General features: G+C 49.1%; 8 protein-coding genes across 8 annotated transcripts; 5 read left to right on the forward strand and 3 right to left on the reverse strand.

Moving 5' to 3' along the window:
- Positions 1 to 12,676: 12,676 nt before the first annotated feature.
- EI90DRAFT_1070743 (uncharacterized protein) lies at positions 12,677 to 14,256 on the reverse strand. Its single transcript, XM_039051461.1, has 4 exons — positions 14,049 to 14,256; positions 13,847 to 13,977; positions 12,863 to 13,793; positions 12,677 to 12,808 (listed from the first exon to the last, which is right to left on the reverse strand). Exons 1-3 carry the CDS (start codon positions 14,151 to 14,153, stop codon positions 12,965 to 12,967), a joined length of 1,065 nt encoding a protein of 354 aa, XP_038907719.1. The 5' UTR covers positions 14,154 to 14,256; the 3' UTR covers positions 12,677 to 12,808; positions 12,863 to 12,964.
- Positions 14,257 to 15,755, forward strand: EI90DRAFT_1069744 (uncharacterized protein). The gene is made up of 5 exons (XM_039051460.1): positions 14,257 to 14,515; positions 14,566 to 14,574; positions 14,640 to 14,733; positions 14,796 to 15,006; positions 15,066 to 15,755. The coding sequence occupies exons 1-5, from the start codon at positions 14,360 to 14,362 to the stop codon at positions 15,412 to 15,414; spliced, it is 819 nt and encodes a 272-aa protein (XP_038907720.1). The 5' UTR covers positions 14,257 to 14,359; the 3' UTR covers positions 15,415 to 15,755.
- On the reverse strand, positions 15,522 to 16,073 carry EI90DRAFT_3148143 (LSM-domain-containing protein; the record flags this gene model as incomplete). Its single annotated transcript, XM_039065565.1, has 4 exons — positions 15,522 to 15,615; positions 15,757 to 15,884; positions 15,951 to 15,991; positions 16,046 to 16,073. The coding sequence occupies 4 exons, from the start codon at positions 16,071 to 16,073 to the stop codon at positions 15,522 to 15,524; spliced, it is 291 nt and encodes a 96-aa protein (XP_038907721.1).
- A 4,395-nt stretch (positions 16,074 to 20,468) lies between these two features.
- On the forward strand, positions 20,469 to 20,928 carry EI90DRAFT_3138856 (uncharacterized protein; the record flags this gene model as incomplete). The annotated part of the gene is made up of 4 exons (XM_039064910.1): positions 20,469 to 20,608; positions 20,668 to 20,688; positions 20,746 to 20,759; positions 20,804 to 20,928. The coding sequence occupies 4 exons, from the start codon at positions 20,469 to 20,471 to the stop codon at positions 20,926 to 20,928; spliced, it is 300 nt and encodes a 99-aa protein (XP_038907722.1).
- Positions 20,929 to 20,973: 45 nt separating this feature from the next.
- Positions 20,974 to 23,073, forward strand: EI90DRAFT_3098288 (P-loop containing nucleoside triphosphate hydrolase protein). Its single transcript, XM_039062546.1, has 16 exons — positions 20,974 to 21,010; positions 21,060 to 21,188; positions 21,242 to 21,290; positions 21,344 to 21,435; positions 21,488 to 21,502; positions 21,552 to 21,655; positions 21,709 to 21,802; positions 21,855 to 22,159; positions 22,214 to 22,251; positions 22,303 to 22,320; positions 22,370 to 22,392; positions 22,449 to 22,473; positions 22,529 to 22,635; positions 22,695 to 22,736; positions 22,783 to 22,933; positions 22,989 to 23,073. Exons 2-15 carry the CDS (start codon positions 21,102 to 21,104, stop codon positions 22,921 to 22,923), a joined length of 1,140 nt encoding a protein of 379 aa, XP_038907723.1. The 5' UTR covers positions 20,974 to 21,010; positions 21,060 to 21,101; the 3' UTR covers positions 22,924 to 22,933; positions 22,989 to 23,073.
- Positions 22,787 to 24,365, forward strand: EI90DRAFT_3098292 (uncharacterized protein). Its single transcript, XM_039062547.1, has 5 exons — positions 22,787 to 22,866; positions 23,216 to 23,510; positions 23,566 to 23,694; positions 23,746 to 23,962; positions 24,022 to 24,365. The coding sequence occupies exons 1-5, from the start codon at positions 22,858 to 22,860 to the stop codon at positions 24,215 to 24,217; spliced, it is 846 nt and encodes a 281-aa protein (XP_038907724.1). The 5' UTR covers positions 22,787 to 22,857; the 3' UTR covers positions 24,218 to 24,365.
- Positions 24,366 to 24,949: 584 nt separating this feature from the next.
- Positions 24,950 to 26,392, reverse strand: EI90DRAFT_2954968 (uncharacterized protein; the record flags this gene model as incomplete). Its single annotated transcript, XM_039055433.1, has 8 exons — positions 24,950 to 25,081; positions 25,141 to 25,417; positions 25,471 to 25,536; positions 25,590 to 25,692; positions 25,744 to 25,870; positions 25,922 to 26,085; positions 26,141 to 26,203; positions 26,254 to 26,392. The coding sequence occupies 8 exons, from the start codon at positions 26,390 to 26,392 to the stop codon at positions 24,950 to 24,952; spliced, it is 1,071 nt and encodes a 356-aa protein (XP_038907725.1).
- A 154-nt stretch (positions 26,393 to 26,546) lies between these two features.
- EI90DRAFT_3148146 (armadillo-type protein) lies at positions 26,547 to 27,556 on the forward strand (the record flags this gene model as incomplete). The annotated part of the gene is made up of 6 exons (XM_039065566.1): positions 26,547 to 26,613; positions 26,668 to 26,770; positions 26,823 to 26,952; positions 26,997 to 27,261; positions 27,320 to 27,451; positions 27,519 to 27,556. The coding sequence occupies 6 exons, from the start codon at positions 26,547 to 26,549 to the stop codon at positions 27,554 to 27,556; spliced, it is 735 nt and encodes a 244-aa protein (XP_038907726.1).
- Positions 27,557 to 27,621: the final 65 nt, after the last annotated feature.

Below are 27,621 nucleotides of genomic sequence, written 5' to 3' on the forward strand. Positions count from 1 at the left end.
GATTGCGTGGATGCACTTGGAGAGCCGGTCCACCACCACCAGGATTGCGTTGTACCCCTTGGAGTCTGGGAGCTCGCCAATCGTGTCTACTGAGATCACTTGCCACCTGCAGGATGGGACTTTGTTTGGGATGAGCTTCCCGACCTTTCGGGAGGGGAATGTCTTCACCCGGTTACAGGTGTCGCATCCTGAGACATACTGGGCTATGTATCGGGGCATCCTGGGCCACCAGTAGTTGCGGGAGACGAGCTCTAGGGTCTTCCAGCGCCCTGGGTGTCCCGTTGTTGCTGAGTCATGGTGGAGTTTCGGGTCCCTCGGGACATGCACCCGTCCTCGGTAGAGGATCAACTCTCCCTCCTTTCCCCACTCGTCTGAGCGTAGGGTCCCCTTCTCTAGCTCCCTCAGTGCCTTCACCACCCCCTTGTCATGGTCCCTCCCTCTGCATATTCTGTCGAGGATGTCTGCTTCCTCTCCCTCCACTGTAACCCCTTCTGTAGCTCTTACCTCAAACCAGTCCAGGCGGTCATGTCCATATTGTCCTCCTTTCCCTTCAGGTGGTCCGGGCGGCGGGATAGTGCATCTGGCTTCCCCATGAGCCTTCCCAGTCTATGAACCAACAAGAAGTGGAAGCGGTGTAGGAGAAATAACGGTCACACTATGGAAACCCATTATGGAAATATGCCAGATGAATCACAAAACCCCATACGACAAGTAGATATGAGAAAATAGAAGGACCTGAATTTTAATGAATTTTTACGAATTTTTACGAATTATTATGACTATATGCGATAAATTGAAAGAAAGAAAATTAGCAAAAATACTTCAAGCTTAGCATCAACAAGACGAAATTCTCGGGGGAATTTATACCAAATATTAAAGAAAGAATTAGGACAATCGACCAAGATTTGACTATAGAAACAATCAGAGAACCTCCACAGAAACTACTTTCCCACATCTGCACACATAGCCAAGGATGGAAGTACCACGGAACAAAAATTCCTCAGGAACTAATGCAAAATTCAAAGTCGTGTTTATAATAGGAAATGTAGATGTCCCCCAAATGGACCCAATGAAAGTAATTACAGGGAAAACTATCCATAAACGACGGAGATATGACTAAGACTCCTGCAAAACAAGGACAATGCTTAAAAAGCAAGCACGAAGAATAACCAGTAACGACCGAGACGAGCTTGATAGCCCATTAGAAAGGAAGGGATCTAATCTTAATCCACCCAAATTTTCATAATAAAAGGATCACGCATTAACGAGATATCCAATAATGGGAATAGCGACATCAAAAGTCCGAGCTCAGGGAAAAAAATGATGTTTACGAAGGATCCATAATTAAAACATACAACGAAATTTACACGGAAATTATGAAAAATAAGAAACTATAGTTATGCAAATTTTCAGCCCAAACGGTCCAGCCATTGTAAAGTTATACCAATGACGGGAATATAGAAATCCGCATCATGTTTAATGACACATGAGGGTGGCAATGTGAAGGGAACCGGCCGTCGGAACCAAGATCCACACTTTGGCAGATCGTGAAGACCAATTTCCATCCAAATAAGGAAGAGCCCGGTCAAAACAAAGCACGGAAAGTGCAAAACAACCTTAGATCATGAGGGAAAAATCTGAAATAAATCACAGAAGCCCATATGAAAGATATAAACACCCACGCATATCATAAATCCTGAACAATTAAACAGAAACAGTGCCCACATACGAACGACTATGGGAACGATGCACGTGATTACCGAATGTGCATGCAAACTTTTGCTAACTCGACGAATACCAGGAAATAGAACACAACTTTAGTACCATTGGAAAGGTGGGAATAAATGAAAATTTATGATACCAAGAACGTGAGAAACCATCCAGAAATGAATGAGATACAAGGACATGAAGTTAGAAACCTGATAACGTGCGGGAAGACAGCTTCAAGAGGTCCAGAGCCCTAAATAAAATACATAAAAATATGATATCTTCGAGGACGACCTACTATAACAACGAACAATACATATGGAGGATTAGGATGTGATAATACAAGGGGAATCAGGGAAGATGAACGAAATCCACGAAATCCACTAAACTATGATGGACCATGGCAGGAATTTTAGGGAACGATATTCTAATGAAGTGGAGAGCTATAATACATTCGTTTGAGTAATTCTTGACTACTAGCAACTTTTTCTTTCAGTTTTAAACCTGAACAATTCACTCATTTACCATTTCAAGTCTCATTTTAACTAAATGTCGCTGAATAAAAATGGAATAAATCAGCTGAAGGTCTCAGCGCAGCCACACACATAGTAATGCGAAGTTTGAATTCAGAATCACCAAGTCATAGCAAATTTAATGGTAAATATGAGGAATTTGAAATAGGAAAACTGCGACAAATGCAGCGCAGTCAAGTTTTAATTAACCATTAAAATAGCTTAGGCGAGGAAGGACAATAAGGATTCTAGGTGCAGTCTGACTGCAGTAGAGCCGCAGTTCAGCACAGTAAAGCACAGTAGAACTATAGCGTGAAATTTTCATTTTTTATTCAGTTTGAGAAAAATACACTGTAAATAAATCCTGTAAATAGGAGGTAGAGTGTGAAAAAGGAAGGCGACCCAAGGAGTATAAAAGGGAGACCCTTTCTGCGACTTTTCGCCCCCCCTCAGAGAAGTAAGAAAATAGAGTATTATTTTTCTCAAGCATTTCTGGTTGTCACTCCAGTGCGAAAAAGTGATATACAGTTAAGATTGCCACTGTAGTAAAAGGCAGCAATTAAGGAGAGAAATATTAAGTAGATATTTCAACAGGAGAGCTGGTTAACACTCCAGATTTCAAAGTGTAAACACAAAACAGTTATTTTGCTACTGTTAAAACAAGCAATAAAATAAGACAAAAATAAAACAAACTCAAGGGACACTCCAGACACAATCCAAATCCATTAACTGAGTAGAATCTTTGAAACTTCACAAAGTAGAAGATTTAATTCAAGTTAAATTCCAAATTAAACAACGCTACACAGAATTACACCTAGACAAATTAAGAAATTTCAATAAAGGAACAGCTCTGCAGGGCTCGGTTTATCTGTAAGTCAATTCCCAGAAACTTTAGACTAACCCATAAAAATAGAATTAGCCAAAACACTCGGATTGGTACTATATTTACAACAAATAATACTAGTACACTTCCCCATCCTAACTAAAGAACCAGGGAACAGCTTGGTGGTGGTCTCGTTTGAACCTCCCAACTGACCTTCCTTCATTCTCTCCTTCAGCGGGAGAGGTAGAGGGACCACCGGGCCTGGCGTCGGTTCAACCTCTGGGCTGAGCGGAAGTAGGAGAGGTTCCTATGGTCAGTGAATATGTCAAAGGTCTCTGGGGTGCCTTCGAGGAAGTGGTGCCACTCCTCTAGGGCCCGGACTATGGCCAGCATCTCTTTGTCGTAAATCTCATAGTTTCTCTCTGCATCCGAGAAGCCTTTGGACATGAAGGCCACTGGGTGGAACTCTCCATCCTCTTGGAGCTGAGAGAGTACTGCTCCTGTGGCGAAGTTCGAGGCATCACATTCTAGCCTGAAGCGGCCAGAGTCGGAGGGAAAGGTGAGGACTGGCGCTGAGGTGACAGCTTCCTTCAATCCATCAAACGCCCTTTGTTCCTCCCTGCCCCAGGTCCACTGCTTGGACTTCCTGGTGAGTGCATGGAGAGGTTGGGCTTTCTCAGAGAAGTCCCAGATGAACCGGCGATAGAAGTTTATGAACCCAAGGAAGGATTGGACTTCCTTGACCTTGGTGGGCACTGGCCAATCAGTCACTCCTCGCACCTTCACTGGGTCCATGGCAACGTGGTTCTCCGAGATGACTAGCCCCAGGTAGTTGATCTTCTGCTGTTCAAACTTGCACTTTTCCGGTTTGAGGAATAGTCTCCAGTTCCTCAGGGTGGTAAGGACTTTTCGGACAACCTTCCAGTGCTCTTCCAGGGTAGATGTGAACACTAGGATGTCATCCATGTAGCAGATGACAACCCCTCGGTCTATGAAGTCTCGGAGAATGTCATTCATCATCATTTGGAAGGTGGCAGGGGAGTTGCACAGTCCAAAGAACATTACCATCGGCTCAAACAACCCTCGGTTGGTGGCAAAGGCAGCTTTCCACTCGTCCCCTTCTTTGATGCAGAGGTTGTTGAACCCCCATCTCAGATCAAGGGCTGAGAACCACTTGGCTGTGCGGAGTCGGGTGAGGATGTTGGAGACGAGGGGGAGGGGGTAGGAGTTCTTGACTGTCATATCCACCCCCAGCCATTGACTTCCGGTCCCTCCGATCCCTCTGGTCTACCTCCGCTCCTCCTTCACTAACCTTGGAGCTCCCATATCCCGCAATCCCCTTGGTACCCCTCGATGGTCACCACCCCCTCCTTTCAATTTATTACCTATGCCTCCCTAAGTATGGAGCCCCAAAGACTTCCGGACAGCTCCAACGTCCACTAGCGCACTCCCACCTCTGTTGGGCAATACACTCACCTGCCCTGCAGAGCCCTCCTTTCCGTTTCTGGGTTATCGCCTGCCTTTCCGTTAACCCCGTTAGCTCCGCTCCGTTCGGCTCCGCCATTTGCGGACCCGTCTTCGCTGTAACCATATATATATCCAACTTGTACATAGGTTACACTTCAGTAATAAAATCGACTAGAGTTTACCCTCTTCAGTTCTGGTGGCCAGTTAGTAAGTTAGGGCACGGACGTGTTTACTAGGCTTAGCGCTCCTGGCATAAGTCGCTGAGGCCGAAGCCCTCCATCACGGAAACACTCTTTCGTCTCGACCCGGTCTCTGACATTGACCATAATTTCATTCAGTTTCCGGTAGTCCTGGACCAGCCTCAGGGAGCCATCCTTCTTTTTTACAAAGAACACCGGGGCCCCCATGGGGGACTTAGATGGGCGGATCTGTCCATTGGCCAGATTTTCCCTAAGGAAGTCATCGAGTTCTCTCTGCTCTGTGGGTGACAACGGGAACATCTTTCCCCATGGTAGCTTGGCCTCGGGGATAAGGTCAATGGCGTGGTCCCAGGGTTTCCGAAGGGGTAGTTCGTCAAAGGCCTCCTTTGAGAACACATCCTTGAAGTCTTGGTAGTGTTGCAGTACCATCTCTTCGAAGGGTTGTTCCCTCGAGGTGGCATCCTGAGCCTCCTGGGCTAGCCGCTGCAATGGGGTGGTAGTCGCTCTCAGGTCGTGCCCCCATCTGGGGGGGATTACCGCAGCGTACACCCCATCCCCAGGTTCCAGTGTGAGGTCAGGGTCCTTTGGGGTCACCGGCTGTGGCCTGAGGCCTCGGCAGGCAGGTGGGCATCGGGACATGGTGACTCTCTGCCGGGCCCAGTCCACTTCCGGGTTGTGGTGCAGGAGCCACGAGTGACCAATGATGACTGACTGACAGCCTAGGTTGGTTACTGCAAACCGGGCCCGCTCTGTGTGCCAACCGAAGCTAAGGAGTGCTTCCACCTCTTCCATGATGGACCCATTCTCATTCAGGGTGCCATCCACATTGTGGACTGGGACCAGCTGGGGGAGGTGGATGGTCTCCAGGTTGTGTTTTCGGACAAAGTCACGACTTATGAACATCCCTGTAGCCCCCAAGTCTAGTAGGGCAGAGGTGGTGACTGAGGCCAGGGACGTGGTGGCAGTCAGCTTCACCAGGAGGTTAAGGGATCAGGGGGGGCGCTTGGACAGTACATAGATCGCAGGTGGGGGGACGGCCACTTCGGCTACTGCATCCGGGGAGCTGTTCCTTGTGGGGTTAGTGGGTGTGGCTTTTCTTTTCTTAGCAATCACTCAGTGTAGTTTAGGTCACGCAGTAGTTCTGGGATTACCATGGTATCTACATGCGGATACAGTGATGCTGGGGGGCGGCCGGGGCACATCCTTCACCGGTCGCCTTCTCAAAAATTGTTACAGGAATGGGTTCCGGGGAACCCAACCTGAGCCGTTCGGCTCACTAATGGAGGTGGCTGCATAGCCATCGGAGGGAGAGCGGAATAGGATGAGTGTACGGAAGTGCCACCTGTGTGTTGGCCAACGGTAACTTGGCGCTCCTGGGAGCGTACCGGTAGTGAGTATGGTGTGGGCTCCTTGAGGGAGCCACCTGGCTGTCTGCTAACGGGGACTTGGCGCTCCTGGGAGCATGCCGGTAGCGGGTATGCTGGGAGTGTTTGGCTAGCGGTAACTTGGCGCTCGATGGAGCGTACCGGTAGTGAGGGATACTGGGACTCCCAAAGGGAGTCACCCAGTTGGTGGCTATCGGTGACTTGGCGCTCATTGGAGCGTACCGGTAGCGGGAGTTGTTTGGGAAAGCGGGCTGGTGGACCAGTGCACAGTAGAGGGTGACCGTGGGAAGTGGGACCCGCGGGTGCGTGGCCAGGCATCCTGGAGCTGCCTGGACCATATCCTTCTCCTGAGGAGGTGGGATAGGCTACAGTTCCTGATAGGGAACTTCTGGTTGGATGGGAGTAACCACTCAACCACCTGGTGGACTGGTGGGAGTGGGCAGCAGGAGGTTGGGCGTGGGAATGCCCTCCTCGCTGCGGTTTTGTCATGGAAAGGAGGAATAGGGAGGTGGACATGGTTCCAAGGTTACAGGTTGAGTTTACAGTGGTGGCACAATGGTGAAGATGTTACAATTGCGGTACAAGGTTTTTGGGTCATCAGCAAAAGTCCGTTATGCTCCGGAGCATCAAGAGTGGCTGGAGCATGTGGGAGACAAAACAGCAGATTGGGCACTCCTGGAGCCAATAGTGTTCTCCTGGGAGGGGGTTCAGGAGCAGCTGGGAGTGGTGAGGAGTATGTAATGTGCCAGGAGCAGTGGGAGGAAAATTTTGGTCTCTAAAAAGTTGAAAAAAAAAATTCAGGAACTATAGTGCCTTTAAAGTGCTTTCAGGACATATAATTATTTGCAAAATTGAGGAAGAAATGATGGAGAAAAATGGAAAATACTTTCGGAGACCCGAGAAATAATGAGAACTGGATTGATGGGAAAGTCTGAAAATTGAATAGGAAAGTGAGTGTCAGGGCATACACCCTGACCTAGCCCATACCGCATCCACACCCGCACCCGCACCCGCACCCGTGACTGCACCCGGCTGTTGCACTCCCCGCGCGCGCCCTGTGCTGGATGCTCAGTGCAGCCGGATGGCCCGGACCTCGGGTCTCGGGTCTCATGTGACTTCCGGATATCTCCGGAAGTTTTCGATGTATTGTGGCCACTGTGGGAAGATGAGAAGTTAACTTCCTTCTCATCTCTGACCCACAGTAGGCAAGTTGTATATACTTGCCTCTCTTTTATATATCATCTCTGACCCACAGTAGGTTGTGCCCTGGACAGGGCTGGTTACACCTGGGACTGTGGACCATAGGGGAGGGTCACGGGGACCCGGGAGTCGTCCCCTGACAGTGAGGGGAAGCCTTGTAAGCATTGTTATTTTCTGCTGTTCTGATTTTTCCTGATTGTTCTTGATCTCACTCCCAGCTGCTCCTGGACCCTCCCAGGAGCTTTCAGGAGCTTCCAGGAGTATTGAGGAGCAGCTGGGAATGAGACCAAGAAGGATCGGGAAAAATCAGGACAGCAGAAAATAACAATGCTACAAGGCTTCCCCTCACTTTCCTATTCAATTTTCAGACTTTCCCATCAATTCAGTTCTTGGGTCTCCAAAAGTATTTTCCATTAGCTGCTCCTGGACCCTCCCAGGGGCTTCCAGGAGTATCCAGGAGTATCCAGTAGCAGCTGGGAGTGAGACCAAGAACAATCAGGAAAAATTAGAACAGCAGAAAATAACAATGCTACAAGGCTTCCCCTCACTTCCCTATTCAATTTTCAGACTTTCCCATCAATTCAGTTCTCATTATTTCTCGGGTCTCCGAAAGTATTTTCCATTTTTCTCCATCATTTCTTCCTCGATTTTGCAAATAATTATATATCCTGAAAGCACTTCAAAGGCACTACAGTTCCTGAATTTTTTTGATTTTTTCCCTAATTATTTTTTTCAACTTTTTAGAAGTCCCTATTTTTCAAATTTTCCTCATTTCCCTCTATATCCCCCCCTCATCCCCCCCTCATCCCCCCCTCATTCCCCCCTCATTCCCCCCTCATTCCCCCCTCATTCCCCCCCCTCATTCTCCCCCTCATTCTCCCCCTCATTCTCCCCTCATTCTCCCCCTCATTTCCCCCTCATTTCCCCCCCTCATTCTCCCCCCCTCATTCTCCCCTGTTTCCCCCTCCCCCATATTCTGCCAGCCCGAAAGTGATTAAGTTGCCAGATTAATCATATATCAGGCCATAAATTTTGATTGTGTATTGGTGAGTCTCAGTGTCCTTGATATATAGTATAGTGTTTGATCTAAATGTTAAGCAGTGTTGTGTTGTGTTAGTCTTGTGGTAGGAGGTATTCATGGGGGATCTTCCCTCTTTTTTTCCTTTTCATTTTCAAATGCTCCAGGAGCTCCCAGAAGCTTCTCACCCCTATACACTTTGAAGCATTTAAATTGTATTTACTGGATATGTTTGTGCACAAAGCAATGCTCCAGGCCCTCCTGGGAGTGCCCTGGAGTACCTAGCCAACTCCGGAGGAAATGGGCTGTTCCTGGACCGGCCAATCTCCTCCTGATTCTCCCAGTGCTCTTGATACTCCGGAGCACTCAGGAGCATAACAATTTTTTGCTGATGGTTATGTATTCGATAATGAGAAAAACATCTCGGCAATTGCCATACATATCATATGACTTGTATCTATCTAATACAACTGTTATAATGGCCAAAGGAAGTCCTTTGGAAATCAACAAATCCCCCAGCCAGCACCAAAACCCAGTGGGAAAGCTTGGCATGGGGTTTGGCAGAGAATGAAGTGAGAAGAAGTAAGAAATATCTTACCTGTGTGCCTGGTCTATAGGAGTCTAGGCCCATTTCCCTAGCGAAGGGCCTCAAGGTCTGGTTGCCTGTCACGGACCATAAGATTCTCCATTTCCATAACAAAAATCCTCAGCTAGTTCCTCCCCCGCTTCCTCCACTTTTGCCTGATCCGGTCCTTGAGGGTGGTCCCTCAGTAGGTCTGCAATCGCCCGGAGGTCTTCCAGGGCTAGGTGGGCTCGCTGGGGTCTCAGTCTCAGACAGTGTCAGGCCACATGCCCTGGTTGGTTGCAGTTGAAGCAGAGACCTGCTCATCTCTGCTCCTCCCGGGGAGGGCGCATGCAGTCCAGGTCCATAGGCTGGGGGCCTGGCTTTGGGGTCGGGGTTGGGATGGTGGCTGGGGTGGCGGGGCACATGGGTGCTGGAGCAGGTTGGGAGAGGAAGGGGGATGGCTTGGTGGCCAGGAGGCGAGGTTGGGTGGCTTGGAATCGCCACCATTGGTTGTCAAGGACTGAGGCCTCGCGCTTCCACTCAGCCCAAGTTGTGGGCATGGGCTGGAGGCAGTAGATGCTCTCATGGAGCTGGGGGTGGAGGGCATGCTCGAAGCGGTCCACCAGGGCAACATCTCCCATCCATGAAACAGGGCCGTACAGCTCAAACTGCTGGATCAGTTTGTCCACTGGTTCGTTCCCCTGTCGGAGCGAGACAAGTTTCTGGCAGGCAGTGGCTTGGCAGTTGGGGTCAGCAAACATAGAGTCCAGCTCCGCAGCGAAGTCATCGAAGGTAGTGGCTGGGGCCCCTGGGGCCAGGAGGGTATTGATTTGTTGAGTAGCCCATGGCCCTGCCATGCCTCCTTTCATGTAGGAGAGGATGAATAGGACTTGGCTGCGTTCGTCTGGGAACTCCATGTGCCGCATGCTCATGTAGAGCCCGCACTCAGCCTTGAAATGGTCTAGGTCATCTTGGGACCTGGAGAATGGGGTGGGGGCGGCCACTTTAGGCGGTTTTGGGACTGGGGCATGATGGAGGGGTGGAGGGGCTATGGCTGTGGGTTGCCCTTGAGTGGTCAGCTGGGCCTGGAGGTCCCGGAGCTGGCGTGTCAGCTCTGCAATCTGTTCCTCTAATGACATCGGGGTGGGGGGTGCAACTAGGTTTAACCCTTCTTCTGCTGTCAGGGCCCAGCCCTTGTTCCACAATGGGCCCAGGGGGATCCTCCTAGTCGCTGGGGGATCTAGTCCCAGCCCAAGATCTTCAAACTCACTGAGGGGGCTGGCCCCAGCCTTCACAGGAAATGAGTTGAGAAGAAGGGTAACCTTCTCAACCTCCTGTGAAGCCGCTACAAATGGGAGTCGGGAACTATACAGTTTTCGGCTCTTTGCCGACTTTCCATAATTGGCACCCCCCTGTGGGAAGATTCTGGGCAAGCTGCTCGCCCAGAAAGTTCCCACGGTCGTGGCTGTGATGGTTTCTGGGCGAGTAACTCGCCCAGAACGTTCCCACGGGTCTGCGTGCATGCGGGATTGTGGAACAGTGAAGGGAAAAATAGGAGAAAATGGGGGAAGGGTACCTGAGGGTGTGTGGGGTCAGGGGCTGTGCCCTGACACATGTCTTTTGTTCACTGTGCACTGCATAAAATTCGGGAGTTTACTTTGTCTTCTACTCCTGCTTGGTGCACTCCTCGGGGTCTCTTGGAAACCTCTTCAGCTGGGGCCCATAATCGGATGCTTTCCTCCTGTATATCCCCTAGTTGGTGTTCGTAGGACATCATCGCTCACCCTCGTTTCGCACTCAGTCGGCGATTCCACCAAAATCGTGTCTTTCTTCATCCCTACCATGGACTCCTGGTGGTTTCTCGCTTTAGCTCTAGCACACAGGATGTGCGTGAGTGCCGCTTCGTTACATGTGTTGACCCCAGCCCTTTCCTGGATCGACAGACACACATCCGAGCTATTGGACAAGCGTTTGAAGCGGAGAAACCGTATTTGGGATGCTCCGATGACTCGTCGAATCACCTCTAAATGTAATTATGCAGCTGGCTCCGTATTCGCATAAGACCTTGCCTCAAGTAGAATGGCTGCAACGCAGATATCATTGGGTGTGAATTTACAGTCACCCACTGAATAACCCATTGAGTCAACACCTGGAAAACAGTCTGATTGCTCAACAGTTGCATCTGTGAGGCGCACCCTGACTTTTATCAGATTGTGCATTTCACCCCCGATGCTCCATCACCTGACTCGAGGGAAGGATCTTCTGTCATTTAGCTAGCTCAATGTTACATAAGCGCCCATGCAATGAACACGAGGCAAATCCAATTGAGGGCCGTTAGGTGCAGCCTTCTTCAGAAACAGGGCAGACTTTGGGTATGCATTGAGTGTATGAATAAATACGCTCCATGATGAAGTTCAGAAGAGATGTCCAATAAACAAATCCATCAGCCTAGCCTAATCGGTCCGACCAACATGGGCCGGCACAGAATGCTGATTACGGGACAGGAAAACAATGGCCAAGGGCGAGCCGGTGCAGCAATACAAAGAGAGCACAATTAAAATACCAAGTAAAAATAAAAAGTCAAAGGCGGAGTTGGGGAAGGTGGAGGGTAGATGAAAGTGGAAAAGCAGCGTAAGCGGGTGGAACAGGAGCTGAGGACGAACAATTCATAAGTCAAGTAAACAAGGGGTTAAAAATAAACTTACAGAGAACAGCAACAAGTGGAAGGGAAAGGAATAACCACGCGATAACCAGAGGTAACTGGCAAGCGAGCGTAGTAAGTTAGAAGCCCTGCTGCGCTGGGGGAAACATACCAGTGACACCGAGTATAAGCGCGAAGGCAAGCGAGCGGGGGGAGTAGTCTCCAAATATGCACACAGACACTGACATTGAATTGTTGAATGTTCGGTGTGGCATATGGAGGACTAAGCTACTCAGGATCCGATAGATGGGCAAGCAAATCCTAAACCACAGACCTGGAAATGATGGATAGCAATCGTTCAGGCAGTCCTTAGGGCTGCTTATTTGTTGTGGTATATCGGCTACTTGGCTGTCTTCTTCGCGACATTTTTACGCTCAACTGATTCAATTTCCTTCACTTGGTTTTCCAAAGCCCTACCAGAATAGTTGATGAGAAATTGGAAGGAGATGCGAGACGCAAAATCCCTGTACTAGGTTTACGAGCTCACGAAGAGTCTCTATCCGGCCCGCTCCTGGAGAGGAGCACCGAATCCCGTACATGCTGAATGACATCGCACAATGTTGAGATCATCGACGTTGGCGCCGCATGCGCTACAGACGTGAGACACGATCACGATCAACGTGAAGATCAAGACGATTCACGCCTCATAGACACGAATCCATGCCAAAAGCGTGTTTGGGATCTGGACAAGATTGGGGATGGGAGAAAACTTGAGAGCAGTGGCGGCAATTTGGAGAAGGAAATTGGTGCCGGTGATGGTCATTTTCTTTAGCTGGGGGTGCCTGCTGCTGGCAACGGTGAAATAGCCAGGGTAAATGTTTTGTTTCATGCGGGTGCTTACGATGCTGTCGCGGATAATCGCCATATTCGTATCGGTCGCAGGAGGGATATAGTTGGCAGGGGCTGTCCAGGATAGGATATGTCTGGTTAATCGGGATCAACCTTCTCCGGAATAGCCCGGGTGTACTGTGTCCAAAAGACCTCCATTGGTATGAATGCTGAGAAGTGCCACTGGAAGGCAGAAGGGTTGACGCTGCCGCAGTGTGTGTCCCCGAGACGAGATCCTACGGAACCATCGTGATCCTTGTGAATCATTCCATCGCCTGGTGTGGTAACTTGGATGTCGGGAACAGGGAGAATTGGAGACTGTAATGGGCTCCGGGCGTTGTCGTTCAGAAAACAGAAAAGGGAAATGAGTCAACTTGGATTTTCCTGGCATCGTTCAACGGTCTTGGAAGGGGGGAAGATTAGCACGTTCATCGAGCATTACGAGAAATACAAAACCCGGGAGCATTCCAGGACATAACTAAACAGAGAGAACACGCTAGCACACAAGAAAATGGCCTCCGTGGAGGGTGAGATATTATGAGGCAGGTGCTAATATGATTACAGGGGCACGTCAGAGGCCGACTTGATGCCTGTGAGGCCAAAATGCACAGGGATTCGTGAATTCACATGCGCAAAAGTCCTTTTGACATGATGAAGCACGACGGCCCAACAAAGTTGACACTGGGGCCTGGGGCCACGCCCCACCCTTGCAGGGCCGGTAGGTATCCGCATACAGGCATGCAACTTTCCCACCACGTCGTACGGCGAAACTCCGTAGTAGGAATAAACCTGTGCTATGAAGGCGATCTCGGAGTAATACCCGCCAGTGAAGTGGTAGTCGCAGAACGGTGAAGGTGAGATCGAGACGGACTCCCGTTCTGGCTCGACGTTCGTGGGAAGGGGTATATCCAGTTTTCCCGAAGCGAGTCGCGCCATTAAAGCCTCCCAGTCTCCCATGCACCTTAGGGTTCCAAAAGCAAGTGTGTTTTTCACATCGGATGTTAGAGCTGTATCCTTCTCCCAATGTGTGGGTCCCTGAATCATGATATTATAATAGGCAGAAAGCAGAAACTTTTCGAATCCCGAATGTAATCCCTCATCGAGGAGCGATTTGCTGTCGACTTTGTGTTTCTTGTAAGATTCCAGCACGATATCCCAAGCGTCCTCTGCAATAGCCGGGCAGCAAGCCTTGCTCGCGATACGAAAGACATCAAGAGCAGAAAGATTTGGTCCCAAGTGAAGACGGATCATGTCTTGCGTCATCCTTGAAACAATTTTGCGGGCACGTTCCTCAATGTCATTGGCACAATATTTGTGCGCGACCTGCAATACGTGAAGAAGTTGCCTTAGGTCGGGGTTTTCTTGAACCAGACAAGAAGTGAAAGGGCTTGTCACAGATATGAGTATATCGGCATGAGATCTTCGCAAATGATTACCCACTCGAACAAAACATCCACAAAATCACGGAATGCTTCGGCGCTATCATCCAGCATGATGGGTTCATCGGAGTCCTCAGTAGAGTCTATACCCCTGAAGACTTCGCTGATGTGAGCAAGAAGGGCTCTGGGTACCTGAACGAGGAACACGTCAAGTATGATTAAGGCGTTGAAATGGATTAGTAGGGCTTGATAGGTTCTCGTACCAAAAATTCATTCCCTTCGACTATGAAGATTTGAGAGCCCCTGGGAAGCAACGTAGAGGGATGCTTTGTATTTCGAACTTTATATCCCTGGTCTTTCGGTTCCATGGGGACCAACGAGGTGGTACAGAGTCTTACACAAATCGCTTAAGTAGAGTGTGCCAGTACGATTGAGTCTGGATGCTCAGCGTGCCATCCTCGCAGATGTGACAGTTGGATCGATCGGTCTGTCACACCGTCCCATTCCTCAGCTTGCCGGATCCGAGCTGTTTGCCACCCATTGAGAAAAGGCCAAAGCCGCTAAGCCTCTCACAATGAGCGACAAGGAGTTGGGATCACGCTCGAGTACCACAGGGTCTCAAGACCCGGAAGATTATCTGGCGGAGTCCCTTAGCCTGCTGGGCGTCGAGGCTGTTCCCAGCGACAACTCCCTGTCATATGGTCCATTGAAACTAAGTGTCGCATCAAAGGTGATTGAAATCCCCCTTTTCTCGTTCGTCGATTCTCACCCTGGTTCAAGCTAGGGAAGGTGATCTTACTTTAAACTATATCGTACGCGTGTCCCCCACCGATCTCAGGGCCTCACCCTCATAGGCAAACACTCTGCTGGCAGACCAGTTCTTTTCTCCCTCCTTGGTGTTCGGGGAACTTATTGAGCGGAAACGCATTGTTCTCGAGGGATTAACTGGTGAGTACATCATTTATTCGCCTTCACATCCACGGAGCATTAAAAGCTAAACGTCCTTGCAGTACTCGAGCTAGGGGCAGGGGCAGCTCTGCCATCCCTCCTTTTAAGCGTAATTCCGGCTGCTCCTTCACTGGTAACAATTACAGACCACCCAGATCCGTCAATATTCATGAATCTGCAAGACAACCTCCGAAGAAATGCGAACCTGCGTTCCGGATCTTGTAAGGTATCTTGCCTTCCCTACATATGGGGGGAAGACCCTGAGCCACTCCTGTGAGTGCGACTCATGTTGCATTTGATGGGCTCCGTAATTTAGGGTGACATGTTTATAGGAAAGAGGCAAGACGTTTAAATCCCAATCAACAGGGCAAGGGCTACGACGCCATGATTCTATCGGACCTTCTGTATTTCGATTCATCCCATCGGGACTTGATTAAATCGTTGACGTTGCTTCTTCGGCGACATCCATCTTCAGTAGCCTATGTTGGTGCCGGCATCTATACCTCTGAAGCTACCTGCTCGTCTTTCTTTTCCCTAGCTGAGGAGGCAGGATTGGCCAAAGAGGAGGGTCAGGTAGAGCCTGACTGGCTTGGAACAATGGTCATCGGAAGATTGAGCCGGGAAGATCTTGCAAAGCATAAAGCAAATTCGAGATGGTGGACTCTTCGGTGGATGTCATAATTACAAGCCCATGAAATTGAATAAGTTAAGCTGGAATTAATACACATTATGTTGCAAGATGTAGCAGCTGTTTTCATCGCTGGCGCTAGACAGAGGGACGGCTGAGCTCATCCATGGCGTATTGGCAGTATTGGATCCGCTCGTATTGCTGAAAGGTCTATGGATGCTTCCTTCTCTGCATCAACTTCTCCTATCAACATGCTGAAAACATTAATCATTGTCAGTGCAGTGACTGAGGGCCACACGTCAATGACATAACTTTATAGATGAGAGGTCAGGGAATGCCCGGCAAAACTTAGCCGTGGCAGGGAGAAAATAGGGAGAGAAGGAAAGAAAACCTACATCATATCACCTTTCACCAGATACAACCCGAGAGGGACCTCTTCCACTGACTCATCTGCACTGTATATCCGTTCGGTGGAATTCGACAAGACGACATTCGAACGCTGATCAAACCCAGACAGCGTGCCCTAGATATAAAAACGGATATCATGTTACAGCCGACACGCCCACCAACGAAGAGCTAATGGGCTCACAATGATTGTGCGGCCATCTTGAAGTACTAACAGTACTTTACCTATAATGTTCAATGAGAATGCAGCGACGCGCCCAACACGCCCCTACAGCTCACTATCCACATATCCTACAAGACTAGACATGAGTGCGATGAGCGGGGAAGGATATGTCCTTGAGTGGGACGTTCGCTTCGTGCACGGTTGCTGAGCAGGGCCAGGTTCGCATTTGCATCCGACTGAAGAACGCCGTCCTGTTACATCAAATGCCATCACCACCCAAGCACGCGGCGTCACTCATTATGTACGTCGATTATGTGTATATGCGTGAGTTAAGTTCCCACGTATTCTCGCGTTACGCTGTGTTTCCCACCTCTACCTTGGTTTTCCTTCGTCCGTTGGTGGGTCGAAAATCATCTTAAACTCAGATTGCGCCTAGGTTTCGAACCTTGCGATGAGTCAAGATGCTGGGAAAAACGCTCCAGCAGCCAGTCCGGGACTCTCACTGACAACGCTTGATAACTTTATCCTGAGCCACCAGGCAGCAGCGTCAATTCGACTTGCTCCGGCTACAATCTCCAAAAAGTGATTCTTTTCGAAGCACACAGCTCAACCGACGCGAAGCTGGCAGCTGAATCGGGGCTTACAAACACGCAATGCCTGGAGACCTCAAAGAGGTGCGAAAACCGGCTCAAAGCCGTAGCTCGTACCCGAACGAAAGCCGCAATCAGAGGTTTGCGGGGTGAACAATCGGGTAAGCGAGCCGAGGTCCCTGTTCCAGCGGATGGGATGATTCGGCTGGTCTTCCGATTCGGGACGAGACGATATCCCTCAATTGCCAACCAGAGTGCGTGTAGTCTAATCAAAACGGAATCGAGACGCGTCGTCACAGACGGGGAAAATGACCATCCAGGGGAGAACGCATGGAATCGGAGTCCAGCTCAGGAGAGTGTTGCTCTCAACCGCTCGAAGACGCGCGGCCTCAGAAATGTCTAGATGCAAACATCAAACGCGCCATCTGAAGCCTTCAAGCACGGGGTGGACAACCGGACTTCTCCCTTTTCCTTCGGAAAGACGTCCTCGCCAATCGATTGCTCGACTTCGGATCGCTCATTGAAGAGAAACGCACGAGAACAATGCGGTACTGCGACAACGTCGTCCTTGCTGATGGGATCGAAGTGTCAACCGGGGGTCCGTCCGTCAGTAAAACTAATCTTACCAATTCGATGCAGTCAACTATGCGTTATACAGCGGTTCTCTGGGCTTTCCCCCACCGAGCCGAGGAACTTGAAGTTTACCACGATCACATCGTCGAACGTTTCAACAGTCATCCGCACGCTGTCCTCAACATCGAATGCGACCGAGCAGCGTGCAGATTTTCTCTATCACAACATGGACCTTGCCTTCGATGATTCACAGAGTCCTTCCCCCGAGCTCTACCCCACCCCAAGTCCTAGTTCCTACACTCTTAGAGGAAGCGCAACCAATGGCAATGACAAGAACAGTGGCCTTAATCCCAGCAGAGAAAAGAGCAACGGTCAGTCCCATTCCAAACTGGTCAAAAATGGAATCGTCCCGGCAGCTATGGTGACTTCCTGATCTGTCATAAGTTCAACAAGCCCGGAGGGTGCAAATGTACCGACTGCCGTTTTGACCACAGATGTCAGTCTTGTTACTCGAACAGCCATAGGGCAGTGGAATGTTCGAAAGCGAAAGAATGGAACTGAGCTAAGCGACTCTACATGGTACATGTGTTTTAGTTTTTGGTAAAAATGACTTTACTCGAACACCTTCAGCTTCATACACTGAGGTTGCACCACCCCTTCCAGACGTGCCAGTGACTTTCGGTACCGTAACATTAAGTCATATCTGCACCTGTTCAAAATCGTCACTCCGATCAACGTTGATCGATTCGAAGAGCTCCTTTCGTCTCATCCAAACTGCCCACTAGTTGAATCAATGTGTAGAGGACTGCGTTACGGGTTTGGCCCTTCGCCAATGTTGAAGAAGTTGTCTTGCGTCCACACGACTCACCCAGTTCTAGATGAAGAGTCTAATGCTTTCCTCAAAAGGCGGTGGGGCCTCGAAATGTCTCTCATCGGGCGATATTCCGCATCTTTTGTTTCTTCGTTAATTGACGATTCCAGTGCAGGTGACAAATCTTTAAAACTCTCTCATACCTGCGGACGGCGGCTTTGTGACCCCCGACAACCTATCCGACCTAGCGTCTAACATTCGCGCCGTCATGAGAAGGAATGACCCAAGCTAGTTTGGGCGTCCGATGCGTCTGAGGCGTACCGGGGTCTGCTCGTGCACCCACGCTGGCAGGTTCACCAGGCCACTGGTGAGTATCATGTTGATCATCGTGCGGTGTTTGGGAATCGCATGTCGGGCCGTATCTGGTGTTTGTCTTTTGGTTTGGTCTTGTGGGTTGCGACTCGCGTCCTGGGGATCCGGGATATGTGGATGATGCTTTCAATGTATCATTCGACGATGTTCTCGTTCTCTTAGAGCCTTACCATCGTCTACTTCACGCTGACCAAGCACCTTTCTTGCGCTTGCTTGATGAAATTGGTCTTCCACTTGACAGCAAACAACTCTATGGCCCCCTTCTGGAGATAATCGGCTGTCTTTGACGCGCAAAACCTTACCATCCCAATCACCGGCGAGGCAAAAGCAAGATGGGTTGACGCTGCTCATGATTTCCTGAACAACACCCCAAGCCACAGCCGACGGCAGCCGCTGTGTACATGGTTAAGGATCCTTACTGGGCTTTGGATGTCTTCTCTATGCACTAAATCCTCCTTACGACAAAATAGCTGGCAAGACTATCATGGCCCAAGGCATTTATATTAACGCACTCATCTGACACAATCTCCTGTGGTTCGTCGAGTCTGTTAAGAGGTTGAAAGGAGTGCGAGGTCTTTCTGCTGAATCTTGGAGTGCCTAAGAGGCGGATATGCAGATGTGGGGAGATGCGAGTAAACTGGGTCTGGGCTCCGAAAGTGTGCGCAGCTTTGTCGGTGACCCAGTGTTCGATCAAGATGGATCCTTCAAACATTTTCTTTAATGAAGCCATCTCCTTGCTGCATTCAAGTGACTCGCGATTTTTACTGATTCCTCAAATTCGCTCGGCATTTTTAATTCACTCCGGGCATCTGCTACTTACAACTCCATCCTTATGTCAACTGTTGCCATTCGTATTGACTGCGGTATTGATCTCCGAGTTTTCTTAGTCGAAGGAAAGCGGAACGAGGCTGGGAATGCTCTCCCTCGCCAAAACTTCACCCATGCCACCTCGGTACCTAAGTTAATGATTCGATTTTTTATGCCTCTGCTAAAGGAGCTGGAGGCGAACCAAGAATGAACCTTCCGTCTCGCTCCTTAGCCAGACAACCACACCATGAGCCATGGTCAATGGAGCACCTCCTTGTTGAGCACAGTACTGCACACACCTACACATTGGCTCTCACTTCCTACATTACTTTCTGTAACCTTCATCAACGGCCCATTGTTCCTACCCTCGACACGTTGGGTTTTTACGCCGTATACATGTGTTATCATATCAAGCCTACTTTTGTCCATTCTCACCTCTCAGGTATCTGTGTGAAACAATGATAAAATGGGGCAACAGCCAGTACCTTCAAGGTCGTGCTTGGGCCATTGATGACATGATTAATTGACGTATATACGCATAATCGATGCGCAGAATGAGTGACGCGCCCTTGCGTGGTGATGGCGTTTGAGATGGTGAGACAACGGCTAACACCTTCAGGACAGTGCTAGGGCCATTGATAGCTTGCGTATATGTGTGATCGACGTGCGGACAAGTGGCGCGTGCTTGAGTCGGATTAGAGACTGGGTCCTGCCTAGAGTCGGATGCCAATGCGAAAATTATGACCTGACCTGCTTCGTGCACAAGTGGTGTGATGGGAAAGAGCGCGCAATATGAATGCGGAAGCAAAGAGGCACCTTTCCTTTTCTTCTATCATTCAAAACTGCAAATTCGTCTTCATCTTGTGGGCCGTTGAGAAGGGTACCACTACTTCTCCTGCGGCCGTGGAGTTTATTTTGTTTGCTAGAACATCATTGCCCCACGTTTGAAGCATGTGCACTAGTTTTTTGCTGACACATGCTATAAAGTTGGTGACACATTGATTGATGTATCTTGTCTTTGCAAGTGTGTAACTTCTTGGGGATCCTTCCTGTCTCCATCCTAACGTATGGATGCAATGTACGAATGGTATTGTTCAGAACTGCGAAAGCGATTGTTTCGCGAAATTCGAACCAAATGACGCGAGATATCAAGTACGTGGTAAAGAGCTAATAAGTAATGCCACTCTACGTATTCTGTGAAAGTAACACGAGAGCATAGTGCACCTGTCTAGTCCTCCGTTTGAGAACGTTACATTGGTGCTATGTAGTGCAGACAAGATATTTTCAACATTGTGTTTGTTTATATATATGGATCGACTCAAACCCTTTCTGGTCCACCTAAGCGCCTTCAACCCGACTCCGCGTTAAAGATAAGATATCAGTTATATGGGCCCAGAAAGTGCGTCATCGTCTAGATATGATGGGAAAGGACTGGCCACGGAGTCGGAGCCCACTTCTGCTTCTGACGGACATGCAAATCTCGACATGGAGATTCAGCTCCCTCGCACTTTTCGAAGAGCCTCGAGGTATGTGTTGTCGTCCTCAAGCCTCAATTGCTTTTCATTCTGACCACACGCGCAACCAGCAGGGAAATAGATTGCGACAAGTAAGTTAGTCTCCCAGTATAAGATTCACGAGAACTGACACAGACGTTTCTCGAAAGCATCCTCCGAACTGGTGCGACGCGTCAATCGCGCATTCATACCCCATGATCCTCACAGTTTTCCCCAAAGTGTTTGGAAAGACATCGTTCAAGGGAAAGCAGAAGGAGATCGTTGAAGCCACGCTTCGGGATGCGGACGTCTTTGTCAGTGCCCCAACTGGGATGGGAAAGGCAAGTGTCTAGACTCTGCATTCCTGCCAGTCATTTAACATTGAATGACGTCCGATAGAGCCTTTGCTACCAGCTCCCTGCTGTAGCGGAGCCGGTATGTTACATTGTTGCACCCTCGGCAACTTTTGACCGATTTCTCGAAGGAGGGGGGGATCACCCTTGTTGTCTCCCCGTTGCTGGTGCTCATGAAGGATCAAGTTGCGAAACTACGCGCTTGTGGCATTGATGCGTACTCCTTAACATCGGAGACTCCTACTGCAGAGAAAAATGAGGCATGATTGTGCCCTCCACTGTGCCAACTGTTGAGCTTTAACTCATCCTTCAGATTATGACGGGCCTAGAATCCGGACCCGCCTTCATCACATTACTTTATAGTGAGTTGCTTGCACGAGTCCAGCGAAGACATTGCTGAAGCGGACGCCCCAAGTTACACCCGAAAAGTTGATGGTGGGAAGTTTCATGGGACTTCTGACACCTCTGAATCGGCGTGGTAAACTGAAGAGGCTAGTCATTGACGAGGCAAGTATCATACGGCTGTGATTTGGGATATTCTCACCCACTAAATGTCAAGGCGCACTGTATCTCTGTCGGTATTATCATTCCTCAGATATGTTCTGTGAATGACCTACTCCCAGGAATGGGGACATGACTTCCGCGAAGAATTTAGAATGCTTGGCCGTTTTCGAGACCACTTCCCGAACGTCCCTATCAGCGCTCTGACCGCAAGTGCCACTCCAGCGTAAGCATCCTCCGAGCGTAAGAGTTGTCTGTAATGACTCACGACCCAGACAGGGTTCGGTCCGATATCAAAAAGACCCTACAGATGAGTGAAGAGCATTTGTTCTCCATTGTCTATCCATTCAATAGAGATAACCTCTTCTACGAGGTACGTTTTTAAACGCTTGCTGCCTCAGCCTCTCTATCTTCTCATGACGAAGGTTCGGCCAATACCGTCAATGCCCCAAGAGGCTCAATTCGAACTCATTCACGCCTATGTTCATTCGCTTACGGAAAGACGGGGTCGCCCATCATCCGGAATCGTATACGCTCGTGCGCGTGCTACTTGTGACGAGCTTTCCAAGTATCTGCGAAGGAAAGGTTTGGCTGCGCGGCCATATCATCGAGGCGTTCCCCGTCCACGACTTGACCTTACATTGCAGGAATGGCTGGATGGAGATGGGTCATGCGATGTCGTGTGTTGTACAGTAGCATTTGGTATGGGTATTGACAAAGCGGACGTCCGGTATGTTTTCCGATCGTACATCTAACGCCAGTCAATAATGTGTACGGAACCTAGGTATGTTATTCATTTCGATTTACCGAAATCTTTCGAAGGTGCGCAAGGTACCTAGTCCGTTCGGTGTATGTAATATGAACATTTATTAGGGTATTATCAGGAGACAGGTACGTCGGACTCAATTGCACCTCAGACGGCTGCCTGATCCTATGCTAGGACGTGCTGGCCGTGATGGCGAGGTCCGTACACTGTATTCCATCCTCGCACTTTGGCGTTATTAACCATAACCCTGCAGCCCGCGAAATGCATATTGTACTACTGTGGGTGGTTTATTGGCTGCAAGGTGCAGGAAAAACCCTCCTTACAACATTCCAGCTCGAGAGGAAGCCGTCAAAATACGACATTTTGTGAAGAAGTCACAGGCGGTGCGTACATGGCGCGGGCCTGAACCATCACAAAGGGCTCCAAATAGCGTTGAAGCGGTATCTCAAATCCGTTTTCATTGCGCTGAGACGCTGCTAACATACCCACTGAATCCCAGTTGATATCATACGCAGAGAACACTGGAATATGTCGTCACGTTGTAAGTGTCCACCGTCAAAAGGGAATATCTTACCAAATCTTCTTAGCTCATTTGTCAATACTTTGGAGAAGTCATTGATTTCCAAGACAAAGATCTAGTGAAAGTCGCATATTGTGACAAAATGTGCGACGTGAGTATGAGATATAGATGCATTCTGACGTACAGATGTTTGAGATGTTTGACGTGATCATCTGAAGGTATGCAAGAACCCGGAAAGGACTCGCCAGCGTAAGGCTGATCTCGATAGCGAAGAGTGGATATGTTCACAAGTCCCCAGGCTCCAGCCTGAGGCACGATCGTTGGAGAGCGGTGACGAGGAAGACCATACCAAATTTCCTGGTGATCGGAGGTTTACTGACGTCCATAAGTCGAATATTGGTACTGTTCTTTCACCATCGCATTCCGCATCCTTCCGACTCCCTCAAACCCGTCCACGACTGTCGTTGCCGGAATCAAAAGCAACTACGGTTAGGCCAAAGCGGTCGTCCCTTGGGTCTTATGACAAAAAAGATGAGGGTCCGGTCCTTCGGCGTGGGCTCATCAATTTGGCTCAACCTGGACAGGACAACTACGACTTAGTGGATCTAAGCATTACACGAGTCAAGCGCACTTCCTCTGTGGATGAGGCTTATGCAACTAAGCGTCCCAAGACATTTGGAAGTAAAAAGCCAATCCGCAGGGCGTCTTCTATGGCGCCGTTTAAGGTGCCTTGGAAGGTACCCCCGGCAGCATGGTCAGACGACACGAGTGCAGGTCCAAGTGTTCGGCCCAATGGTAAATCCAGTTAAATCCATTTGATCCCGATCTTGATTGAGAATCACATCCATAGAGCCAAAAGAAGCTAGCAGCGGCCCTGCTCCGATGGTTGGTGCCACGACAGACGATCTTGGCCTTGATCTCCACGAGAAACCCCCCGCTAATCCGAGCCAGCCAGACCCCCACGTTGATCAGGACGAAGGTAGTGATAGCGATAATTTTTTCAACCCTAGGATGACGAAAGTTTTCTTAGGCCTCATTCAACTCACCAACGAACAAAAATTGGCTTTGGTTGAAGATTTGGAGATCGATGTCGCTTTTTCCGAGAAAATTCCTATAACTGCAAGGGAGGATGGATTGGAGACCATACTTTCTGCCTTGCGTCATTCATTACTGGAAAGGCGGGATGCCGCTGAACAGGTCTGGGAAGATGTGCAACGGGGAGGACGGTCACTTGACGGGCTGAAACGGTAGCTCTACTCAGAATCCCCTCGATGAGTCCCCTGTGCTGACGATCTCGATGTGGCAGCGCTCATGTGGTGCGCAAGTGTGCTATACGACTGGAGTTCAATGCTATGTCGTATGCAGCGAACACTGAAGGATATGTGGACAAAGTGGGTGCACGCTCTAGGGCGGCCTTTGGCCTTGGTTTGGGCCACCGGAAGACAAAGGAGATAGAGGAATGCTTAGATTGTTTGAAGGGTGCCGTTGGCAAAACTAGATGAATTTAGGGATATACACGCACTCTATAATAGGTGCATCTTAGGCCTAGCGTACGAAGTAATAAGGCGGTGTACTTAGATCAGGTCTTCTCGATGTTGACGGCGTAGCATCTGATGTTCTTTATATGCATAATCGGTGCTCCAGTCAGCCACTACTAACAAGAAACCCAGGATGAGCGATCAGTGACTAGAATGCCGCAGGACCATATAGTGCGGTCATGATGGTTCTTAGGTCGGAAAGGTGTGATGACATGGAGTCCTGGCAAAATAAAAAAAGGAATGTGACTATCGATCCTTATCCGAATCTTCCCCTTGCAACGGGCTTAGCGAAAGTATTAGATTTCAGTTTCACAGACTCCAGAGGGCGCAGTCAGATCCGCACCAATGGAGTGGCGCCGGAAAGATGATATTAGAAGCGTTGTGCAATTACATTACAAAACCACTGATCGTACGGCGGAATGAACAATTCCTCAGACAAATATTGACACCGTTCCAAAATAAAGCAAACGAATCATGGCACTATGTATTGGAGGCAAGTCACAACACAGATGTAGCTTTGAATATCTTCAATTACGGCAACTTCTTGAGGTCGCCCTTCACTCCCTTGATTCTCATCCAAACCCAGTATCATGAATTTGGGTTTGGCCGTCCCGGTGAGCGGCTGCCCTTTCAATGGCCCACGCGGAGCCATTGGATTGTGTCCAGAAATTAATCCAAGAGCAAGATTAATTAGTTCTATTGTCCATGGTCAGGGGCGTCTTCTGCGCTCCCTTCCGTTGCATCGTCCTCAGTATCTTCATACCAAAGTCTCACGGTGGGATCTTTCTCCAGGCTTCCGGAGGCAATGATATTACGAGTTGGGTGTGTCTGCCAAGGGCGTGGCATGATGAGATTGGAATGAAAAATGAAAGTGTTGTTGTGCTTACTGCAACACCAACGACTACATCTTTATGCCCTTCTAGTGTCTGAACGATTTCCTTTGTCTGTAGGTCCCAAAGGTAGATGCTGTAATCTTCGCTGCCGCTGACGATCCATTTGCCGGATCCAGTGATACTGAACGCAGAGAATATGCAGTAGGCATCATTCTTGTGACCAACGTAAGTCTTCAGAACGCGGGAAGTATGGAAGTTCCAGAGACGGATCGTATTGTCAAGTGTAGATGCTAGGACAAATTTCCCGTTGGGTGAGAACCTGACATGTGAGCTGAAGAATCGTTTACACTCGTTATCCGCTTCAATTCGAGGTTATACACGTACACGCATGGGTTGGCTTCGTCTACGAGAGTCTTAAGGCACTCGCCTGTTGCTGTATTCCAAATTCGGCTAATAACGATCATTAGCCATAAGGAAATCGCCATGTGGGTAAGACGACGAACATTAAACCATCATAACTGCAGGACACAATTAATGTTCCATCCCGATTGAACTGGACAGCCGTGCACGGGTCGGAATGGGCCGAGATGGACTTCAAGCATTTCCCTTTAGAGGCTAGCCTCAGAACTGGATCAAGGGAATAGTAGACCCCTGTACCTCTTTCAGCATCCCATATTCTTATCGTCTCATCGAAGCTTCCGGAAACAATGAGATTCGATTGTGGATTATAATTGACAGAGAAGACAAAGTTTGTGTGGCCTTTAAGGATTCTGAGCGTCCGTGCCTGTCTCACTAATAAGATAGCTCTTTGTGAAGGGAAGGAAAGTGAACATACTTCATCTACGGACCATATGCGAATAGACCCATCGTCAGAGGCGCTGGCAAGATACTTGCTGTCACCAGACCAAGCCACATCGGACAATCCTTCGTTATGTCCAACGAGTGTTTTGACTTGATGCCCAGTGTAGACATCCCATATTATGATCTTTTTATCGGCAGCTAGATAAGCTAAAGCCTGAGTCAATGGATTGGGTGAATGATAGCGTTCACGCACAACAGCTAGCAACATAATCGCCGTCAGGGCTGAATCTCACACAAGAGAGTCCCATCTTGTGGCCTATATGTATGCTCAAATACATTAATAAGACTCCGGAGGACAGCACATACCTGCCATGGTAAATCGAAGCTTGTACCTTGGTTTCGGCTTGCCTGGAGCAAGGGGGGCATCTGGAGCACGAGGGGGAGTTTTTGGAGCAAGAGGAGGAGCTAGAGGCTCTTGAATAGGTGCCCCAGCTTGGGGGTCCATCTCCTCATCGGTTGATTGCGATCCTCCGTCCTCCCCAGGTCGCTGCGATGGCTCAGCTGATGCGTCCATGACTGAATTGAATGGCAGATTTAAGCGCGCGTGTGAAGGGTTATTCCCGTGGCCAGGCCACGTGACGTAGCATCGTCTCAAAAAAATGGCAGAGAATTGGACGAAGCCTTCGACAAGAACTGAGATCATCGATCAGTTGGTGGAGGGAGTGGGTGAGGAGTAGCTATTGTCGTCTTGTTTTTCAATGTGTGTGACATATTATTCAGATAGATACAATCCTCAAAACGTTGGCATTCTCGAGGACTATTTGTACCATCAGATACGAGAGCGGGAATACGATTGTCTCCCCAATCTTGCCATATTAAAACTGTTAGGTTTTTTGCGTAAGGTTTTTGTCACTGACTGATGGGAAATCCATTAGATATCAATTCAATCCCGACTTGTACAATCCAGACGTGGTGATAAATATCCTCATCAAGGCTCTAACTGCCGCTCCTGCTCCCGATTTCAACCTCTGTCTTGCTCTTCTCGGCGAAAGACAGGCGTGTACCGTTTCTCTAATCTGTGACACCTTCAAAATGACGTCCTCCCGTAGAATATCCCCCTTCCTGATGGCGAACCCGACCCCCTCCGGCCACTACTCCCGAATCTCATCCAACTCTCCAATCTCCTCCACACATGCCGCTTTCCAGATTTCTGGAAAACGTATCTCTCGCAAGAACTTGCGCCACTGCGTGAAAATTATACTGTGGAATGCGCAGGATTTGATGACTCCGTAAGGGACGCCGTGATTAGGGCCGTCCAGGCAACATTCACAAACATTGGGAGGGACAGATTTGCAACTTACGTCAACTTACAAGGTGATTTCACATACCCCAGATTTGACACCCCCGTTATTTAAAAAATGCACCGCCTTAGGGGCCGATTTCGAGTCTTATGTAGCTTCTTTGGGCTGGTCATTGAATACGTCAACGGGCGTCGTGTCTGTACCACCGAACATCGACAATCAGATAAAAGCGACTGTTACGCGCGAGACGATCACACTCCCGCGTACGTTCGATGTCTATGTCTGTGGCGTATTGCTCACATATTTTTTCTTGTGCGCTCACCCCTTCAGAGCTTCAGAAAATCGTCGGGCACTCTGCCAAGGCCTGAATTGGGGCAAAGCTGTGTTGCTGCTTTGTCGCCTATGTACTGCCACTATTACTTCACGCATCACA

Source organism: Cantharellus anzutake (genome assembly GCF_015039405.1).
Source record: "Cantharellus anzutake strain C23 chromosome Unknown EI90scaffold_241, whole genome shotgun sequence".
Classification (NCBI taxonomy): domain Eukaryota; kingdom Fungi; phylum Basidiomycota; class Agaricomycetes; order Cantharellales; family Hydnaceae; genus Cantharellus; species Cantharellus anzutake.

Bases quoted from the DNA above. Each gene is read 5' to 3' on its own strand.
- EI90DRAFT_1070743 (XM_039051461.1), bottom strand. From the start codon at position 14,153: ATGGAACCGAAAGACCAGGGATATAAAGTTCGAAATACAAAGCATCCC. The intron at 13,978-14,048 runs GTACGAGAACCT...TTCCTCGTTCAG, and splicing joins TCGAAGGGAATGAATTTTTG to GTACCCAGAGCCCTTCTTGC. The intron at 13,794-13,846 runs GTGGGTAATCAT...ATCTGTGACAAG, and splicing joins TTTGTGGATGTTTTGTTCGA to CCCTTTCACTTCTTGTCTGG.
- EI90DRAFT_1069744 (XM_039051460.1), top strand. From the start codon at position 14,360: ATGAGCGACAAGGAGTTGGGATCACGCTCGAGTACCACAGGGTCTCAA. The intron at 14,734-14,795 runs GTGAGTACATCA...ACGTCCTTGCAG, and splicing joins TGTTCTCGAGGGATTAACTG to TACTCGAGCTAGGGGCAGGG. The intron at 15,007-15,065 runs GTGAGTGCGACT...ACATGTTTATAG, and splicing joins GAAGACCCTGAGCCACTCCT to GAAAGAGGCAAGACGTTTAA.
- EI90DRAFT_3098288 (XM_039062546.1), top strand. From the start codon at position 21,102: ATGAAGGATCAAGTTGCGAAACTACGCGCTTGTGGCATTGATGCGTAC. The intron at 21,656-21,708 runs GTAAGCATCCTC...CGACCCAGACAG, and splicing joins ACCGCAAGTGCCACTCCAGC to GGTTCGGTCCGATATCAAAA. The intron at 22,636-22,694 runs GTATCTCAAATC...ACTGAATCCCAG, and splicing joins CTCCAAATAGCGTTGAAGCG to TTGATATCATACGCAGAGAA.
- EI90DRAFT_3098292 (XM_039062547.1), top strand. The intron at 23,511-23,565 runs GTAAATCCAGTT...TCACATCCATAG, and splicing joins TCCAAGTGTTCGGCCCAATG to AGCCAAAAGAAGCTAGCAGC. The intron at 23,963-24,021 runs GTAGCTCTACTC...TCGATGTGGCAG, and splicing joins TCACTTGACGGGCTGAAACG to CGCTCATGTGGTGCGCAAGT.